We start from the raw sequence: 22,521 nt of genomic DNA, 5'->3' as shown, positions 1-22,521 counted from the left end.
ACAAGCTTATAGCACAATAACATCAACTAACAGTCACTATAAAGTATACTAAATAAATCTCCAACAGAATCTAAAATCCAGCAAGTTCATGAATTTACAACCATCTAACCTTTGAAATATATAAAGTTAACACTGAAAATCAGGAGTAAAATTGACCAGTGTTCAGTTTGTATAGATTTTTTTTATAATATTTTAGTCATACACTGACAGTTCAGACAAAACAGTAAGGCTGTAAAAACTCTCACAAATAAGAGTTGTATGTTGATCCAGTTGATACAAATAGAACCCAAAGAGACTAAAAACTTACAAATCAATTTGTCCAACAATGTCTGTGAAAAACAGTTAACAGCCAACTTTCTTTGATGGAGACAGTTCAGAGACAGACCATTTAACATTTTATGGCTTGCTCTAGGTCAAAAAAATGCAGCAAGGCAGATGGAAAAGGTGAAAGATCATCTCACAAAAATGTTATCATTAGGAAACATGAGTAACTGTGATCATGTCATAACAGTGTACCTTCTCCCAAACTATTTTAGGACATTCTTTTATTTAGTAGAACCAGACATTACAAGGTTTCTGAAACAAGTCAACCTGGTGAATCAATTCAAATTTTGGTTACTTCAGGCATACCTTCAGAGCAGCACTGTGGTCAGAAGTGACACCACTTTGCAGACCTAAATGTAATTGTCATTTCCCTGCCAACAAAAAATGTACACCAGGCCCTTTTCAAGGAATTCACACCATCAGACCACATGAGAAGCAGCAAATTTTGATGCATCCAGATACTAAAAATCCTTACACAAGGACCAAAAGTTGCCTTCCTCTTTTCCTTTCCTTTCCTTTCAGCTCCATGGCAGAAATAAAGGAAATTCCACAATCTACTAAAAAGGCCATCTTTCTAAGGCAGACAAAACATTTGTCATTGACATTTCTCACATATAAGCTATCAATCTGAAGCAAAGTCACCCTGACAGAAAACGAATCCGGCTGGTTTGACAAACAGCTCATTCAGCATTACAACACCAGCACCTATGATTCATCCCATATTGGGCTATGAATCTTCCTGAGAAACCACTTCCCTGTCATCATCCTGCTGTGTAATGTTGGCAAAGTGTCTCTGCAGTCCAAACTCCTCTGCTTGGCTCTCAAAGACCTCCGTCCATCCCTGTAAGCTTATTTCCTACCAAGCCCACCAAAACCCCTCCTCTCCTCACTGGCCCCTCAAGGCATTATAAAAACAAAGTCAGTATATTATATTTCAATGAAAGAAAAAACAGTGAACAGTAATAACAAGTATATTATTATACTTGTCATATATATATATATATATACACACACACACACATATATATACACCTTGGAATGTGACCTTCATTATACTCAATTTATTTTTCCTTTAAGTACAGAATTTCATTACTTTTACTAAATTACATATAATACATCTCAAAAGTAGTCATTAATTATTCACTGGTAAGAACTTCTATTTTGCTCTTAGAAAACTAGCCATAGAGGGAACATTCAATAAACACTTACCTAATTCATAAGTATGACTAGCCCATTAATCAATTATATATAAATATTAATCTGACTACAGCTGTCTGTGACAAAGATGATGACCGATGATGATGATGATACAGGATACAGACATGGAATACAGTAGTTGGCTCCATTACCAACAGTTCCAAGAACAAATGACTTCATACAGGATGAGTGTAAACATAGTTTAACAGAATAGCATAACAGTAGCATTTCTTACATTCCTAACAACCATGATTTCTACGATGACTTCTGTCATCGTGAAACACTGTATGTCTTGTGCAAGAATGTGACTATGATTATAATCTTGAGTAAGAGAAGTAAATTAGGAATTCTGTTAGTATGGATAGGAATCAGGTAACATTTTAATAAATTTTATTTTTACTTGAAAGAGCCAAAGAGAGAAGTAGAGACTAAGAGGGGGGTGTTCTGTTCGCTGGTTCACTCCCCAAATGGTTGCAGCAGATGGAGCTGAACATACCGAAAGCCAAGAAAGAGCCAAGTGGCTTCCTCTGGGTCTCCCATATGGGTGCAGGAACCCAAGGACTTAATCCACCCTTCACTGCCTTCCTGGGCCATTAGCAGGGAGCTGGATTGGAAGCAGAGCAGCTAGGTCACAAACTGGCACTTATGAGATGCCAGCACCACAGAGGCTTAGCTTAGTATACCATGATGACAGCCCCGAACAGGTAACTTTTGCGCTGCTTTAGAGAAAGCCTTCCCACAGCAATACAAATCTCGTTTTATTTTAAAATCATTCTCTCTTTTACAGAAGGAATTACATGAGTAATAAAAGACTTCACCAATATTATAGTTCACTGGAAGTGGGCATTTAACATTAGCGGATGTGATGCTACACCTAAAACTGAAGTGCCAGATTTTGCTTCCCAGTTCTTGCTTTTGACTTCAATTTCTTGCCAGTTCCACAGGAGGCAGTGGTGATGGCACAAGTACTTGAGTTCCTGCCACCAGTGCAGGAGACCTAAACTGCATTCCCAGTTTCTGGGTTCAGTCTGTATCATAGCAGGCACTGGGAAATAAACCGGTGGCAGATAAATGCTTACACTCACACTGCCTCACTCTGTCCTTCTCAATGAAGAAAGAAATAATTTAAAAAAAAAGAAAAGAAAAAAAAGCAATTACAATCCACATACATGTTGAATATCCTGTGCAAAAAATGCTTAGCACTGAAAGTTTCAGATTTCATCACTTTTCATAGTTCAGATTTTTGAATTGGGACTGTTTTACTTGTACATAACTTTTAAATAATATTAAGCCAATAATCCAACATACCCTTCACTTCTAGGCACACAGTCTTATGATTTTATTTTGAGACCCCTGATTCAGAAAATACAATATCCTTCCCTTAAAAATATTTAAATGAACATCAGATGACTTAGGTATAAATCTACACACAAGCTAATAATAATCTTCGGTTATACCTAGCCCAGATTCCTTAACACCCTAAGAGTAAAACCTGATCTAAAGATACATTTTTAAACTTATTTTTGCTCTTTCATGTTTCTTAAGACATCAGTATTTGGAAATACTTGCAAAAACTGACTACAAAGGAACCCGCTCAAGCTTAGATCAGTTACGCCCTGAGAATATCGAAATATCAACAAAACAGCCGAAAAGAATGTCCTACTCAACAATTCCAAAGATGTCATTAATTGCTTCCATATGTTTCCATCTCTGATCCCTCCCCCTCAAAGTCATGGCAGCTACTATTTTCTGCTCCATTTACATTCTAAAGAAATGTACAAATAACTGCCATGTTTATAATTTCACAATATTTATTTGCCCCAAAATTTGTTTGCCAACGCTACCCACACTGTTATTGGTATTTGGGGCTATTCTTAATTGACATTTCTGAGTGTTATACATTAAGTTACATACATAGTTTAAAAATCGCTCAGTAAATTTTTCTGTTGGTCATAACACAGCCTTTTCCCTTGATATCCGTGGATACCAGTCCTTCAGTTTTTCCTTCATGATGCAACATAGATTTAAACCTTGGCATAGTCTCATCCATTGACAATCCTTACCTCAACCAATTGCTGCATTAAAACCTACACAATCGGGAAGCAGGGGCATTTAGCACAGGGCATAACACTTGGGACACCTGCACCCCATATCCAAAGGCCAGAGTTCAAGTCCCAGTTCCACTCTCCATCCTAGCTTCCCACAAAAGGGTTTCCTGGAAGATAAAGGATGTTGTCTCGAACATTTGCATTCCTCCCACCCAAGTTAAGAGACTCAAATGGAGTTTTCAGCTCCTGGCTTCAGCTGCAGTGGCTATTGTGGGTGTCTGGGGAGTGAATCAGCAGATGGGAGACCACTGTCTGTCTTTCTGCCTTTCAAATAAAATGAAAATTAATCTTAAAAATTTATAAACACATTACTTCGAAAAAATGCACCATGACAATTCCCTAATTCTGTCATTTCTTCCACATCTATTGGTTAGAATCCCCCCTTACCAACCAGGGATGATATCAGACTGTCCCTTTGTCAAATTTCCTCCTGCATTCTTTTTTTTTTTTTTTAAGAAGGAATTTATTTATTTTTTTAAGATTTATTTTTATTACAAAGTCAGATATACAGAGAGGAGGCGGGACAGAGAGGAAGATCTTCCGTCCGATGATTCACTCCCCAAGTGAGCCGCAACGGGCCGGTGTGCGCCGATCCGAAGCCGGGAACCTGGAACCTCTTCCGGGTCTCCCACGCGGGTGCAGTGTCCCAATGCATTGGGCCGTCCTCCACTGCTTTCCCAGGCCACAAGCAGGGAGCTGGATGGGAAGTGGAGCTGCTGTGATTAGAATCAGCGCCCATATGGGATCCCGGGGTGTTCAAGGCGAGGACTTTAGCCGCTAGGCCACGCCGCCGGGCCCTTCCTCCTGCATTCTAAACTCAAATTTGTTATGTTTCCCCATTCTTTTCCTGCGGATTACCCTATCTTGTGTTTTAACAATGGATCTAATCATATATTTGTTTTTCAAGTTGCTGCTCTATTAAAATAGCACGATGCTGGCCTGATTCCAAGTCTCCCCAATCAGAACTTGCCTCACAAGCATTTCTGCATAGCATCTCCCTCCTTTTTAATTCTAAAAAGTCTCCCCAGGCCCAATTGGGCAGTCAGATTTGAGCATTACTCCAGATTCCTTAAATAATCACCTTGCAATAACATAAAAGAATGTAACTTCATTATTATAGATATATATATGGCATATATACATATATATATATACATATATATATATAAGCAGAGTGAGAGATACAGAGAGAGAAAAAGATTTTGTATCTGCTAATTCACTTCCCAAATGTCCACAGAAGCTGGAGAGCCAGCCCGAAAGTCAGGAGCCCATCAGGGCTGCCTGGTGAATGGCAGGAACCAAAGCACTTCGGCTATCCCTTCTTTGCTTGCCCAGCTGCATTAGCAAGGAGCTGGATTGAAAGCAGGGTAGTTGGGACTCAAGCTGGCTCACCAACATGAGATACAAAGCATGGAATGCAGAGGCTTAAATCATTGTACCACAACACCAGTACCAGTATTTTGGCTTTTAAATGGACTCACTTTGATTCAATAAATGGTTCTTATGCTACTGGGAAATGAAGCTTATACAGGAGAGGCAGAATAAATGCTTATTTCTTTCCTTTAAGTCACCAATTACCAGAGTGAGAAAATGAAGTTCTCTTTCATTTTTAAGTTTCCTACATTCTTGAAAGATGTGTCACAATTAGGGCATGTTTTTCTTTAAATCCTTCTAAGTACCTAAGGAAGCCTGTGCAAACATGAACCATATTTCAAGGGTTTATCTCTGGGAATGAGCAGAAACAAATGTCTGAAAAAATCCATTTACCAATCAAATGATATTCATAGACTAAGATATGAGAATGAGGTAACTTTTTGTAGAGTCATCTAGTCTAACTCCTTTCCTGATACAAGGTTCAATGTCTCATTATGTTGTATATCTTTCAGTGAGCAAGGAACAATCTGGAAGAAGCCAGAGCTATACATTCAGTGTAAAGTATAAGTTTAATTATAACCATATATTTGACAGCACAGGATTCCTCAATGTTACCAAGCCAGTGGAACAGTTTATGAACAAAACAGCAAGAGAGAGGGAGCCAGAAGAAACCTGGGAGGTGGGCCCGGCGGCGTGGCCTAGCGGCTAAAAGTCCTCGCCTTGAAAGTCCCAGGATCCCATGTGGGCGCCGGTTCTAATCCCGGCAGCTCCACTTCCCATCCAGCTCCCTGCTTGTGGCCTGGGAAAGCAGTGGAGGACGGCCCAATGCATTGGGACCCTGCATCCGCGTGGGATACCCGGAGGAGGTTCCTGGTTCCCGGCTTCGGATCGGCGTGCACCAGCCCGTTGCGGCTCACTTGGGGAGTGAATCATCGGACGGAAGATCTTCCTCTCTGTCTCTCCTCCTCTGTGTATATCTGGCTGTAATAAAATGAATAAATCTTTAAAAAAAAAAAAAAGAAACCTGGGAGGTTACCAAGACCAATAAAAGAAATACAAAAAAGATCCTCCCACAAAGCAATCTGAAAAAGACCAGATGCTTCCGCTACCTTCATGACAAAGACATTTCCCAAAATTGACAATATTCTCCGTAAGAAGCACTTGCTCAAGTTAGAAACAAGAAGACATCAATATGGACAAAAATTTTGCATATGTTCAAAAAAATAACAGAACATATTGATGACAAAAATAAATTAACACTTCTAGCTTTATTTGAAACTGTTACATAATATACATACAGAAAACTTAACAAATACATATATATAACAGTGAAAAATTATAAAACCACTATGAAATTCAATATTTACATCAAGAAATAGAATATTATTATGAGTTTAAAAGTCAGTATACAGCTCTCTTCAAGTATAAATGTCTGCATTCCCAGAGACACCAGCCTCCCAACTTTGTTGATCATGAACCCCTAACCAATCTTTTATCTCTCTACTCATTTATCACTGTACATCCTTAAAACACTGATCATTCTATACATTTCTGAAACTCAAATAAATAGGATTCTTTTTTCAGATTTTAAGAATTTTTATTTGAAAGGTAGAGTTACAAAGAAAAGGAGAGATATGCAGACAAATTTTCTATCCACAGGTTCACTCCCCAAGTGACCACAATGGCTAGACTTGTGCAAATCTGAAGCCAGGAGCCAGGGGCTTCCTACAGGTCTGCCATATAGTCATAGGAATCCAAGGACCTTAGCCACCCTCTGTTACTTTCCCAAGCCATAAGCAGAAAGCTGGATTGGAAATGGAACAGCCAGGACACAAATTGGCGCCCATACGGATGCCAGCACTGCAAGCAGAGGGTCAGCCTATACACCACTCTCCTGGCCCCAATAAATGGCATTTGTACATTGGGATTATCTTTTTAAGATTTATCTATTTTAAACAGTGACAGAGAGGGAAATGTTTCACCTGCCTACCCCCCAAATGGCTGCATCAGTCACTTTTGGACCAGGTCAAAGTAGAATACAGAAATTCAATTCAAGACTACCACATAAGTTTATCTGAAAATGAGAGAGAGGGGCACATAGAGAAAGATGTCTTCCAGCCATTGACTCACTCCCCAAATAGCCACAAATGCCAGAACTGGGTTAATCCAAAGCCAGGAGCCAGGACTCTATCTGGGTCTCTCATGTGGATGCAGGGGTCCAAACATTTGGGCCATCTTCTACTGCTTTCCCAAATACATTAGTAGAGAGTCAAATCGGAAGTGGAGCAGCCAGACCCTGAACTGGCACCCTTATGAATGCAAACACTCTAGGCAGCAGCTTCACCTACACCACGGTGCCAGCCCAGAGCCATTTTCTGCTGCCTTCTCAGGCACATTAGCAGGGAGACAGATGGAAGCAGAGCAGCCAGGACTCAAACCAGCATTATAACAATGGGATGCCAATGTCATAACTGGGGGCTTAACCTCCTTTGCACCATGACATTCATCCCCTGTACATCTTTTGCTCATCCTTCAATTATTTTTGAGATACATTTGTTCCTTTTTTAGCAATGGATATAAAATTCATATAACATAGAATTTATCATTTTTGAGAAATTCACATTCCCTTTTATTACTTCTTCATATTCCAATCTGTTTCTAATCATTTTCAACAGATAGATCAGTGGGGTCATTGGGAACAATGCCAACAAAAAAAAATCTGGACTCCTGTGAGATACAAATTACTCCCCAAATACCCAAAACATTCTCAGCCAAGGAGTTAGAAATTCAACTCAGGTCTCCCAAGTGGAGTGACAGGTATTCAATTTCTTGAGTTACCCACCACCTCCTAATGACAATTCATAGGAAGCTAGTATCAGGAATGGAGCCGTGACCTGAATTCAGGTACTCCTCTAAGGGATGTTGGCAATCCAAGAACTAGCTTAACTTCTGCACCAACACTTGACCCTTTTCAACAGTGTTACCTTGTTCTTACTGACCTCTCTACTTGTTTATACCCTGCAATCAGCTTTTATTTTTCTCTTTAAGACTTGATTGCCATTTAAAACCAAAACATCAATCAAAGACAACACAAGAATTATAAGGGATAGGTATTTGGCACAGCTGAGATGTCCACATCTCATATGAAAGAAATGTGCCTGCTCCACTCCCAATTCCATTTTCCCTCTAACAGACTTGAGAAGCAATAGATAATGACTCCAATGTTGGGTCCCTGCCACCAATGTGAGAAACTTGCACTGGGTTCCCAGCCCCTGAATTTGGCCCGGCCCTGCCCCCAAGCAGGTCAGGTATTTGTGAAGCAAAGCAAAGATGAGAATTCTTTGTTTCATTTGCTGTTTCTGTTTCTTTCTGTCTGTCTCTGTCACCTTCTGTCTGCCTTCAAAAAAAGACAAAGAAGAACCTGAAAGTACCTGGATTAAAATGCCCTCCCTACTCCTGATTCCAGCTTTCCACCAATGCAGATTCTGGGAGGTGGCAGGTGGGTGCACCAATAGTTGAGTCCCACCACCTATATCGAAGACTTGCACTGAGTTTCGGGTTCTTCAGACTTGGATTCAGCCTGACCCAGTCCAGGCTGCTGTAGGATTTTGGGGAGTAAACCAATGAATAAGCGTGCCTTCTGTCTATGTGCTTCTCAAATTAAAACAAACAAAAAAAAGGAAATAAATAACTTCAAAAGTTCTAATTACTCAGCTTCTCTGTTTAATGTAAGATGGAACAAATTGTGCAAATTATTTGTAGAAGTACTGAGACATAGGTAAATATAGTTTAAATTTAAAATGCTAGTGTAATGTGTAACTTTTTTTTAGGTTTACTTTTATTGTATTTTCCTTATTGCCAAGCAAAGGCATTTAGCATATAATTCAAATTCACTCATGCTATTGTTAGAATGTGTTTCTGAATCCTTCCCATTTTGGAATGCAAAACTCATAAAATTAGTATGCCAAAAATGCCAATTCATTTTTTTAAGATGTATTCATTTTTATTGGAAAGTCAGATTTATAGAGAGGAGAGACAGACAGAAAGACCTTCTGTCCACTGGAGTGATCCCCAAGTGGCTGCAATGGCTAGAGCAGGACCAATCAGAAACCAGGAGCCAGAAGCGTCTTCCAGGTCTCCAGTGTATAATACCAAGTGCAGGATCCCATGGACCTGAGCCATCCTCTTTTGCCTCCCCAGGCCATTAACCACAGAACTTGATGGGAAATGGAGTAGCTGGGATATGAACCAGCACCCATGAAGGGGGAATTAGCCAACTGAGCCATCACACCAGGCCCCAAAATGCCACTTTCAATGACAAATATCAACAGTAGGAAAATCAGCCACTCAAAGTCAGAAAATTAACATTTTAATTGGTATACTTAAAACTTTATACTTAAAACAAGTTGTTCCCTGAATCAGTCACTTATCTTTGTTCCATAAAAGAGGATTATTCTACTTAGTGAAAAAAGAATATTTTACTCACTTAATAAATGCTGGTGGCATATCTCTCTTCAAAATTTGATCCTCAGTGGTTTGAACAGTCTCCTTTCCAACCTAGAAAAAGATTTAGAATTCAAATGTAAATTCTTAGACTTCTAAAAACTACTACTGAAGCATATACAAAACACATACTTTAATACATAACTTATCACTGAGGTTTTTAGACTCAAAGTAAACTCAATTTTGTGAAAACTATCAAGATTACTACCATAATATGCTTCTACAACATACTTCAACAAACTTGAATACCCCTCTCCAAAATAGCTTAAGTTTTCAAAAATGTTCTGCTTGGGCCCGGCGGCGTGGCCTAGCGGCTAAAGTCCTCACTTGAAAGCCCCGGGATCCCATATGGGCGCCGATTCTAATCACGGCAGCTCCACTTCCCATCCAGCTCCCTGCTTGTGGCCTGGGAAAGCAGTGGAGGACAGCCCAATACATTGGGACCCTGCACCCGCGTGGAGACCCGGAAGAGGTTCCAGGTTCCCGGCTTCAGATCATCGGATGGAAGATCTTCCTCTCTGTCTCTCCTCCTCTGTATATCTGGCTGTGATAAAATGAATAAATCTTAAAAAAAAAATGTTCTGCTTGCTTTTTTCATGGTTGAAAAAGCAGAGCTAAACAGAGAGAGATCTTTTGTCTATAGGCTCACCACCTAATCCATCTCCAACTACCTACAACAGGCAGGGCTGAACCAGTCTGAAATCAGGAGCCTGAAACACCACTGGGATCTCCTGGGATCTCCCTGTGGGGGCTGCAGCTGTCCCAGTATTTGTGCTCTTAATCACTGCCTCCCAGGACCCTTTAGTGGGAAGCTAGACAGGAAGCAGAGTAGGCAAGATTCAAACGGGCACTCCAATACAGGATACGGGAACCCAAGCAGCAGTTTAATTTGCTAAATCCCATGGCCACTCCCAGACTAATCTGAAGGCATCATTGTGTACAGATGAGAAAAAAGGAGAAATTTATCATTGAAAATACATACATTCAATGGCTAAATCTCTAGAGGGCCATGAAGTTACTGAATCAAGTTAGGCAACAAGAATGTCTATACAGGAAAAAATGGAAATTTGTGGAACTGGAAACATGTTTGAAGCAATTAAGAATCCAACATTAAAAACCAAGTACAAAAATATGCAACTTCATTAGTAATCAAAACAATTGATACTAAAAAAAACCATATTTTCCCTAATAATTGAACAACCTTAGAAACTATTATATAATACAAAATTTAACGAGAGGATAGATAACTTTACACCCTGTGGATGGAAACATAAACTGGCATATTCTCTTTAGAAAATCACTTGCTTAAGTGCGTGTTAAGACACATAAAAAAAGTCATAATTAGGAGGATATGAGAATATTCCTCATAGCAATAATACTAAATGCAGCAATAACAATATTCACAAAAGTATCCAGTATGAGGTTACTAATAACAGCTAAAACACTTTTTAAATAATTTATCCAACAAGAGGAAAAATTAAGTAAATTAACATATATACTCAGAATGAGTATTATGGGGCCATTGAAACAATGGTTATAAAGATATAATGTTATGGAAAAATGCTTATGGTATCATATTTCACTTCAAAGACTATAAATAACTATAATTATCACAACAAATAAAACCCATGTGTTTAAAGTAAAAACACTGGAATTATACAAAAATGCTACGCATGAGTCCATAAATGCTTGAAAAATGAGTAAATTTGTAACTGCAGCTCTTATTTTTAATTTTCTAAAATACAACTATATGGTTTTTGGTATTTAAAAAGTAAACTTAAGGGCCAGAAATGAGACATAGGAAGTTAAGCTACTGCCTGTGATGCTAGCATCCAATATTACAACACCTGTTTGAGTTTCACTGGCTCTACCTCTGATCTAGCTCCCTGATAATGCATGCAGGAAGGTAGTACAAGATGCCCCAAGCAACTGGGTCACTGACACCCACTCGAGAGGCCAAGATGGAGGTCCTGGCTCCTGGTTTTTAACTGGTCTGCCTGCTACTATTGCAGCCATTTGAGGAATAAACCAGCACACAGAAGATTTCTATGCATCTTGTTGTCATTCTTTCAAAAAATGAATGTTTAAAAAGTAATGAAAATTTTCTCTAATTTATAAAGGTATAATAATTTACTACATAATAAGTTTAGTAGTTATCTTTCATTTTACATAAATCTCCTGAATCGTATTGACCACCATTTTTTAAATTCTCAACATGCTATGGAGCACTACCTAGATCACATGTGTATACATAGATCGACTCACAAATGGAAAACACACTGTTTTTTCCAAAGAATTTCAATGCAGAACTAGGACTTTCTTCCACTATATCATGCACTGTAAAGTACTTTAGAAAAACAAAATTTTTGATTTTTTATTCATTTAATTTGAAAGCAGAGAAAGGGAAACAGATAAATGGAGCTCTTGGCTGATTTCACTCCCTAGTGCCTACAACTGCTGGGACTGGGCCACTGGGAACTCAATCAAGGTTTCCTCTAGGAGTGGCAAAAAACTATCACCACTGCCCCCTAGGAGTTTACACTGGCAAGAGGCTAAAATCAGACGGAATTGAGAATACAACTAAGGTTCTTCAGCACTGAAATGACAAGACTGAACATTCAGCCCAAGAAGTAAACTTTAATAGTGAATGCTGAAAGTCAACCATTTTATTAACACAAAGTTGCCTAGGAATGTTAAACCGTAAACTACATTTTAATGCACAAATCTGCAAAACTGTTAAACCTATTCTGCTACTGAATCATTTAAAAACTGAATATTGAAAGAAGGGGAGAATTAAGAAATAAAGACACAGTAAATAAGCTAAGAAAAATAACACAATGAACTATTCTCAGAGAAAGACAGTTACCCAGAAGTCAATGAATACAAGTTTTTTTCTCTCTCTCAAGTTTAATAGCTCTGGAAAAGCCACACACATGCCCCACTGTGTAATACCCAGTGCTTCTGTGGACAACAGACTGTCTGTATCATTAGAAAAGCCTTTCAAATCAGCAGCTGGTTCTCTAGTGTTTCTCAGATCAAAACATGACAGAATACTTCCAGATGCATTGTTCACTGTATTTTCCAACTGAAACCAACCATTGAGAAAGTAATTGGCCATGATTTTATGAAGTAAAAACTGAAACTCAGCCACAAATTCCCTGATATAAAGTGCTTAGGACATTCACATTTAAAACACACAGATTCCTTTCATACATTGGAATACTTCAAAAAATTAATGGAAGGGCCCCAAATCACTGCAAGGCAGGGAAGGTGCCACTTGCCACACTGGGGTCCCACTTCAGAACACCAGCTCGAGTCCCAGCCACCCTGCTTCTATCTACTTATACTTATGCAAGGGCAGAGTAAGATGGGCCAAGTGCTCAATTCCCTGTCACCCATGTGGGAAGCCAGCATGGAGTTCCTGGTTCCTGGCTTGGGCATGACCTAGTCCTGGCTGCGACTGCCACTTGGAGAGTGAAATAAAGGACAGAGAGTATTCTCTACTTTTCTCTATCTTTCTATCTCACCCTCACTCCCTCTCTAGCTCTGTCTCTTTTCATCGACCTCTATCTAGCTCTTCCTCTCTATCACAAATAACCACTAGGCTACCGTGCCGGGCCCACACAAATACTTAAAACACACACACACACACACACAAATGAGCTTAGCCCGGCGTGGCCTAGTGGTTAAAGTCCTCGCCTTGCACACACTGGGATCCCATATGGGTGCCGGTTCGAATCCTGGCTGCTCCACTTCCCATCCAGCTCCCTGCTTGTGCCCTGGGAAAGCAGTTGAGGATGGCCCAATGCCTTGGGACCCTCCGGGCTCTGGCCGTTGCGGCTACTTGTGGAGTGAACCAGTGAATAGAAGATCTTTCTCTGTCTTTCCCTCTCTCTGTAAATCTGACTTTCAAATAAAAAATAAACAGATTGTAAAAGAAAAAAAAAGCACACAAGCTCATAAAGGCATGTAGCATAGCAGTTAACATGTTGTTTGGGAGGCCTGGTGCAGTAGCCTAGTGCTTAAAGTCCTTGCCTTGCAAGTGCCAGGACCCCCTCTGGGCACCAGTTCTAATCCCAGCTGCTCCACTTCCCTTCTAGCTCCCTGCTTGTGCCTTGGGAAAGCAGTCAAGGATGGCCCAAAGGCTTGGAACCCTGTACCCACATGGGAGATGCAGAAGAGGTTCCTGGCTCCTGGCTATGGATTAGCTCAGCTCCAGTTATTGCAACCACTTGGGGAGTGAACTGGCAGATAGAAGATCTTTCTCTCTGTCTCTCTCTCTGTAAACCTGACTTTCCGATAAAAATAAATCTTTTTTTTTTTAATGAAGCTCTAAGATGCTGTTTGGGTTAACCCATATCAATGCCAGGGTCAAATCTGAGCTCTGCTACCAATTCCAGCTTTTGCTAAGGTGCACCCTGAAAAACAGCAAGTAATGGCTAAGTGTTTAGGTTATTTCCCCCACACTGCAGACCCAGATTGATTTCCAGCTTCCTGGTTTTAGCCTGGCCCAACTCTGGCTTTAGCAGGCATTACAGGAGTGAACCAGCAAATGGTAAAGGGCAATCCAAAGGAATTAGCAAGAAAAAGGCCTTCAGGCAGAAAAGATCAGGTGTATTTAAAGACCATGAAGGAAACAAGAGTGGTTCAAGCTGCAGCGATGAGTTTAGATATGAAAGTCAGACGGAGATCATAAGCAAACATTTAGGCTGGGTTGAGATACCTGGAACACTTTCTAAGTACAAGAGGAGGCAGGAGTTGTAAACAAGATTTTCTTTATAAAAATTGATTTTGCCTGTTGTGTGGGGAAGTAATCTTCAAGGATAAAGTGGGAAGGAGGGTAATTAGGATGGGACACAGAGATGTTAGTGACCTAAGACAAGATGTGAGGGAGCCAATAGAGTGCACTACATGCAGGGTTAGCATCCCATATGGGTGACAGCTCAAGTCCTAGTGGCCCCACTTCTGATCCAGCTTCCTGCTAATGCGCATCCTGAGAAGTAGCAGATGACGGCTCAAATACTGGGATACCATTGCTATCTACGTAGGAGACCTGTCCAGGCTCCTGGTTCCATCTTTGCTTAGCCCTAACCACTATATGCACTTTGTGAGGGCGTGAACCGGAGGTTGGCATACGTCTCTCTTTGCCTTTCAAACAAAACTAAAATAAACATTATCTTTAAAGTTATTTTTAAAGATCTAAGTGACAGACACTAAATTTGATTTTGCCATTCTACATTGCAAACATACTTGCAATGAATGTCTCACTATCACTGACTCTTAATACATTCAGCTACACTTGGATTAAATGCAATGAAGAGCCCAGTTGTTAAGAAACAATACACACAACAGGACTACAGAATGAGTATCATTTTTACCTGGGGTCTTGATTCCAAGAAGTACTGCACAACAATGATGGAAGTATTTCATTTACTCTAGGCCGCCCAATACAGTAACCACTAGCCACATGTCCTTTTAAGCACTTGAAATGTTGTTAGACACAAAATTTTTACTTTCACTTATGTTTCAATACAACTGAAACACATGGCTGATGGCTACCATATTGGAAAACTCAGATCCACAAGATAATCATTACCCCCAAAACTGATCTTCTTGCCTTCCGAAGGAGGTCTGGACTGATAGAAGTTGCCAGGTAGAGAAGAGAAGGATCAGATGGCACAACCAGAAGAGGATGGGCGAAGGAACAGCCAGAAGGGTCCAGGCACAGGGTGGGCTGAATGAGAAAGTCAGGCTGGTATGGCTTCAGCAAGGAACATGAGGCTAGCGAGGAAAACTCAGACAGCCTGGGCAGGACCATGGATGCTCACAGAAGACAAAGAGAACAATGTTACCCCGATGCAGGGGTGACCATCCTCTGTTCTAGACTCCTCCAATTCAGTGTTCTAGCTCTCAAGTATTGGGTTAGAAACTTTCCAAGATACCTGTTTCTAAAGGTGTACAAAGCACGCCAACAGCATTCCCTTAATTTGTGGCAAAGCCTGCCTAGGAAAACCACAAAAGTTCAAGTCATTAATTAAGAGGTAACAGGAAACGCTTTTTCTCCTCTTCCTGATACCATCAAAATAGTATTTTTAGCAGTCATACTTTTCAAATAAAAAGAATAGAAAAACTAAGAAAAGAATTATTTCACAAAATGTCCCATATCAGCTAAGCCACAGGAATCTTTCTGACTTGTGGGAAAGCATCGGTAGTACTGGAGGTCAGCTTAGTATGGGAAGGCACAGGATGCTCTAGAAGCTACAACTTAGAAACAAAATAATAATAATCATGGGCTGAGCTGATCTGAAGATGGGAGCCAGAAGATTCTTTTGTGTCTCCCACATGGTGCAGAGGCCCAAGGACTTGAGCTATCCACCATTGCTTTCTCAGGCCATAAGCAGGGACCTGGATCAGAGGCCAGTGCTGATGGTACAGGCCTAGCCTACCATGCCCATATGGGTACAAGTTCACATCCCAGCTCCACTGTTAGTCCAACTCCCTCATGGCTGCAAAGGCAGTTTCAGCCACTATAGCCATTTGAGGAGAGAACCATTAGATGGCAGATCTTTCTCTCTTTGTAAATCATAAAAATAACAATAAAAATTAGAAAAAAGTTAAAATAATCTTAAAAATAATAATCTTTAAAAAGATAAATATTTTTTAAAAACAGTAATAATACTAACTAGTGTTTCAAAGCTGTGTAGCACCAGGTCATCAAATACATTTGCTTATCAAGCCAAATGTTATTACGATATATTAATAGCACATGTGCTGCGATTTGGTGACTTGGTTACTAGTCCCAGCTTTGCTAGCACATGGCGATGTGACCTCAAATACTGATTTAACTGTTTAAACATTTTTTCCACCACTATGTGATATCTCTAGGTATCTCCTTAAACATCTACTGAAGGTTGGCCAAACTCTTTAAGCCCTCTGATACAGAAACTATACACCTAAATTTATCAATTACTAACACAAATCCTTTTTTGAACACAATATATAAGATCATCAATAAACATATTTAAAGTCTTCCACTTTCTATATTACACACATATTTTATTATTGTAATATTCAACTAAGGCTGATACCGGAATTACTTTAAATGTATTTTAAAAACAGATTTATTTGGAAGGCGGAGCACAGAGTCAAAGGAGAGAGATCTTTCATATGCCTGATAACTTCCTAAATGGCCGCAACCACCAGGGCTGAAAGAGGCTAAAGACGCAAGCCAGAGTCTCCCTTGGGGGTGGCAGGGTCCTCGGGACAGGGACTATCCACTCTTGCTTTCCCAGATGCGTTAGCAGAGAGCTGGATTAGAAGTGGAACAGCCAACACTTGAAACAGCACTCACTCAGGATGCCAGAACTGCAGGCAGCAGCTTAACCTGTTATGCCATAGTGCCAGTCCAAATAATTTTATTCTCTCCAAAAAACGGCCTATAAGTTATATAGTTTAACACACACACGAGAGAGAGAGAAAGAGAGAGAATAAATGGGCTATTATAGCCTAACTTCTGAGCAGGTTTTTTTTTAAAGATTTACACATTTTTATTGCAAAGTCAGTTATACAGAGAGAAGAGGAGAGACACAGAAATATCTTCCATCTGATGACTCACTCTCCAAGTGACCGCAAAGGCCAGTACTGTGCCGATTCAAAGAAAGGAGCCAGGAGCTCTTCCATTTCTCCCACATGGGTGCAGGGTTCCAAGGCTTTGGGCCGTCCTCAACTGCTTCCCAGGCCACAAGCAGGGAACTGGAGGGGAAGCAGGGCTGCGGGGATTAGAACCAGGGCCCATTTGGGATCCCGGCGCATTTAATGCGAGGACTTTAGCTGCTAGGCCATGTCGCTGGGCCCCAAAGCAGGTTTTTAAATTCGGTACTTAACTAACTTTAGAGTACATACACATTACCACTTCCAAAACTTATTCTATTGCTGAGAGAAACTCAGACTTGATGGTCCAATTTACCACTAAAATTTCTTTTTAATTTTCTTCTCCAGAGAACAGCCTTTAATTCTTGAGGCTTGATTCCATTCAAATCAAAAACAGGAAGTAAGTGCCAACTATGTGTCTACTAGGTGGTAGGAAGAGAATGAGATCAGAAATAAAACATCCTTAGAACACAAAAGGATAAACTGAAATAATGGTGTAAGTAAGAGGCCTGAGGGCATTTTCAGGGAACTTGGCAGGAAGCTCTTTCTTTTGAAGAGCTCCTATTTTGTTCAAAAACTAATTTAAATATCTTTTGTTCAATATGTAACTTTAGGTCAAAATTTAATGTAAGGGAGCTTTTGTTTTCTGCTGCTGATATTATGACTCCTTCCACCACAAGCTACTCAGTTTTATGCAGTAATGTAGAGAGATTTGGTCTGTTTCAAAAAAAAAAAGGAAGAGTTTGGCTGATTCAAGCCACTAGACTAAAAAATGTTAATGCAGTTGTCTTCTAGACTAAGTTTAAAAATAAAAAGCGAGCAAGACAAAACACAGCAGGGAGGACTTGTGTAATGATCTGTACAGTACACATGATAGTTAACCACAGTGCGTTACACTTAAAGAGGGCAGAGAAATTTCTTCATGTATTTAGACAAAAAGACATTTAAAATCTTTTTATGGTGAAAGTGTAAGGCTTCATTAGCAATCATAACAACCTATGGGTTCAACTGTGACCAGACATGGGGGAATGTACACCCATGTACCTGTACTTACATTGGTTCAAATCAGTGCTTTATGACATAAATATTAGGCTGATGAGTCCATTATACTAAACAGCCATTCTGATATGTAGCTGTGCCCAGAACCAGGGCACAAGCAAAAACAACAGTGATGTCATCCACCTGTAAATCTGGGTCTCCCATTACGTGGCAGGGACCCAACCACTTAACCCATCACCTGCTGCCTCCCAGGGTACACTTGAGCAGAGAGAGCCAGAACTTGGACCCAAGTACTCACACATGGAGTGCTGGCATAACAAGAAACAACTTCCATGCTGCACCAAACATTCATTCCAAAATGTGATCTTTTGTAACTGCCCTCTTTCATGTTTCATTTCATTTATTGTCAAATAATACTTCATTCTATAGCCATACTACAATTTGTCTAGCCATTCATCAGTGGATGGACTTCTTAACTGTTTGCATTTTTAACTGTTATGAACATGCTGCTATAAATGTGAGCACATGAGGTTTTGTATGGCAAACATTTTCATTTCTCTGGGTTATATACTTACCTCTTAAATTGTTGGATTAGAAGTTAACTCCACATTTCACCAATTCAGATGTTGCATGACAATTTTCCAAAGGTTTCTCCACATTCTCAGCACATTTACAATCAAAGATCACTTTCACACAGGAAAGTTTTAACTCACCATTTCACAAATCCACTTCAGTCTGGACTATTCTATGCCTTTGCCATCTATGTGGGAGACTCAGATGGGGGCCCTAAATGTTGCGTTCATTTGGAAAACGAACTAGTGGATGGAAGAAAGCTCTCTATCACTTTTCCACTCAAAAAAAAAAAATTTAAGGAAAAAGGAAGAAATCAAGACTTTAGATTTTATCAAAGCTGTGTGTGTGTGTGTTTGGTTTTTACAATACCAGAATCTATTTCCACAATACAGCAACAAAGTTTCTTGAGTTAGGGTCTTTCTTTTTCAATTTACTACAACTGCTACCGCTCTCTTTGTGTCCTTTAACTGGGCTGAATCACTCATTATCTACTTGGTCCCATCAAGTATCTGGGTTGGTGCCAATTAACAAACAGGATTCAACTTAAATTATAACAGTACATTAGGCAAACACAAGCATTAGGTAAAATTTTACCTAAAATTCAATTATTTCACTAAAGACAAAACATCCATTCCCTTTTCCTACATCCACATAGGAAAAATAAATGACTAGAGCAAACATATCATAAAAAGGAGTATTTCAGGTCATTTTTATTTGCTTAATCCTTTTTTGCACTTTCCAGATTTTTCAAAAAGTATGATTTGTTTCACAATCAGAAAAATACAAGCAAAGTTCTAAGATAGAACAACCCTATTCTTAGTACATTTACATGAAGTATTAAGACACTACCAAGGCTGGCAATGTCACTATTAAGCCTCTATCTGGGATGCCTGAATCCCCTATCAGAGACGAGGCTGAAGCTCCAGCTCTGGTGCAACTCAATTCCTTAGTTACTATACCTGGGGAGCAGCAGATGATGGCTGGGAGCTTGAGTTCCAGCCACCCTCACAGAATGTCAGAATGGTGTTCCTGGCTCCTGACTTCTGACTTCAGCCTGGCTCTGTCCCCATCTGCTGCATTTTTTTTTTTTTGAGTGCACCAGTAAATGGAAGACCTTAGTCTCTCTGCCTTTCATATAAATAAGTAAATCATAAGTGCTCCTAAAGATTCAAATTGTGACCAACTGCTAAAAAAGTTAAATGTATGTCAATGAGAACACAACCACATGGGTTTAACAGCAGATGAACCACATCAGTCACAAGTTCTCATGTGAAGCAATCTCGGCCCCAGTCACATAGTTTCCTCAGAAATAAAGTTAAGCTGCCTTGGTGGCAGCTGTCCCTGCCCTGCTGACCAGGTTCCTATGTAGAAATGGATCATAAGCAGGCTTATAAAGCAAAAATTCTTCACTCTCTCCCTTGAGAGTTTTTGGCAGACACTGTAATTACTTACACTTATCTCCAAATTAACAGTAAAACAGGTCATCTGTACAGGGACTTTTCTCCATTACCTATTTTCACCTCAACTCTCTCAAAGAAACACAAGACAGGCTTCATAAATTAAGAAATGTAGTATGAAGAAGAACTTGACAATGCAATGTAAATTTTTTCACTGTGATAAAGGATCCAGGGTTCCAACTGGTATCTTAACTGCTACACCAAACACCTGCCCCTATTTTTTCTTTAATAGATAGAATTGCAAAAGCATGTTTCTTACTGTTTTTAGTTCACCAATGTGCAGAATTTCAGTTAATACCAAAGCTTTTGCAGATAGGCCTGGGTGTGTAATCACCATTTATAACACTGTTTCTGCGGGAAAATAACTTCAAACAACTAATTTGTAAATGAATTTTTTAAAGGTATCCCATGTCCATCTTATAAAAGCCCATCCCCCTCATCCAAGAAGGTAAGTGGAGTCCCAGAGAAAGAAGTGGCTTGGAATGAAGCAGTGCAATTCTCACCTCTGCTATGACCAGTGGGGTGTTAGGGCAAGCAACTGAATCTCAGTAAATCTCAGTTTTCTTCATTACTAAAATGGGAAACATAAACTCTCACAGGGATAAATGTCATAACACTTACGTAAATCATCTGGAATAGGAAGTGGGGATTAACAGATGATAAATAAATAATTAGGACCTTTTTCTTTATCTCCGCCTACACTCCAAGTACTCATTCACAATGTTTTCTCCTTAAAGTAGGTTATTTCTCAGGGTCAACACTGTAGCACAATGAAGTAAGCCACTGCCCACAATGCTGGCATCCTATATTAGGAGACTGGGATGGAGTTCAGGCTTCTGGGTTCAGCCTGATGCAGTTAGGCCATTTGGGTAGCAAACCAGCAGATGGAAATTGCTTGCACTCACTGTTGCGCTTGCTGTCTCACTCTTACTCTGTAATTCTTCAAATAAATAAATAGATCTTTAAAAAAATAAGATGGAGCCACCACAATGGTTCAGCTGGCCAATCTTCTACCTCCAACCATAAGCATCCCATGTGAGTGCCAGTTTGTGTCCTGGTTGCTCCATTTCTGATCCAGCTAATGATCTGGGAAAGCAGTGTAAGAAAATGCCTTAATCCTTGGACCAAAAACTGCACCATGGGAGATCCGAAAGTAGCCTCTGGGTCCTGTCTTCAGACGGGCACAGCTCTGGTCTTTGTGGCTACTGGGAGAGTGGCCCAGAAAATACAAGATCTCTGTCTCTCCTCTTCTCTCTCTATGTAATTCTGACTTTCAAGTTAAAATGAATAAATCTTTTTTTTTTAATATGCTGGTAATCAATATGGGTGCTGGTTTAAGTCCCAGTTGCTCCACTTCTGACCCATTTCCCTGCTAAAGCATCTGAAAAAGCAGTGGACAAAGGTCCCAGGACTGCCACCCACATGGGAGACCCAGAAGGACTTCTATTCTAGACTCTTGGATTTGGCATGGCCAACCCCTGGCTGCCTGCAGCCATTTTCGCAGTGAGTCTGTTGATGGAAGACCTCTCTCTGTCTCCCTCCCTCTGTGTAACTTGATGAAGAAATAATAAATCTTTGAAAAAAAAGTAAAGAAAAATAGGTTACTGCAAAAACAAAAATAGAAGGAAATATCATTATAGCATCAGAATTTTATCTATGAATGATATTGAATCTGTTCTTTTTCTAGTAATACTACATTAACATGAAAAAATAAAGTACCAGAAGAAAGACTTAAAAATAAAGAAATCTTATGCCCATTGGTAGTCTCACTTCCCAAAAAGACAATTTGGAAGGAAGAGTTCCTAATATGTTTTACACATAATTAAAGAACTATCTGTTCTATACCAGTGAGTCCCCTGAAAGAGAAACAAACTCATCTATAAATAAATAATTATATTTAGATACATATCAAGTTAGATCTATTTACAGGTAGGAAAATCATGAAAACAAGATATTCATACATTACTTTTATGTGGTAGGTACTATTTACTATCTCATTTTGCAAATGAGGCACAAAGGCACATTTGTTGAGCCTAAAATCCTCAGACAGTGGTGCTGACCTCAGCACACTCTTGCTCTAATCCTAAACCATTATCCTGTGCCTTTTTAAAGTGAGGGAGTGAGATTTAGTGACGTCTGTGCTTTCTGCGGTTATACTGTGTGATTTTGAATTCTATGGAGCTATCAGAAGGAGGACAAGAAAGCAGCCAGTGCTGTAGCATAGTGAGCTGAGCTGCTACCTGCCAGGCTGAAAGGCCAAATCAGAGCACTGGTTCAAGCACTGGCTGATCTGTTTCCCATCCAGCTACCTTGCTAATGTGCCTGGGAAAGCAACA

At 39.8% G+C, this 22,521-nt stretch overlaps 1 protein-coding gene across 2 annotated transcripts in view; it reads right to left on the bottom strand.

Annotated features, from left to right (window-relative positions):
- The window catches only part of VCL (vinculin), a 102,389-nt gene that overhangs the window by 54,813 nt on the left and 25,055 nt on the right, over positions 1-22,521 (bottom strand). For both annotated transcript variants that reach the window (XM_004583500.2, XM_004583501.3), the window contains exon 2: positions 9,490-9,560. In XM_004583500.2, the coding sequence (XP_004583557.1) occupies positions 9,490-9,560 (71 nt within the window). The remainder of the gene's footprint in view (positions 1-9,489; positions 9,561-22,521) is intronic.

The sequence above is a fragment of the Ochotona princeps genome, chromosome 13, assembly GCF_030435755.1.
Source record: "Ochotona princeps isolate mOchPri1 chromosome 13, mOchPri1.hap1, whole genome shotgun sequence".
Taxonomy (NCBI): domain Eukaryota; kingdom Metazoa; phylum Chordata; class Mammalia; order Lagomorpha; family Ochotonidae; genus Ochotona; species Ochotona princeps.
The sequence above is the reverse complement of the archived record's forward strand: the minus strand, read 5'-3'. Positions and strand labels throughout refer to the sequence as shown.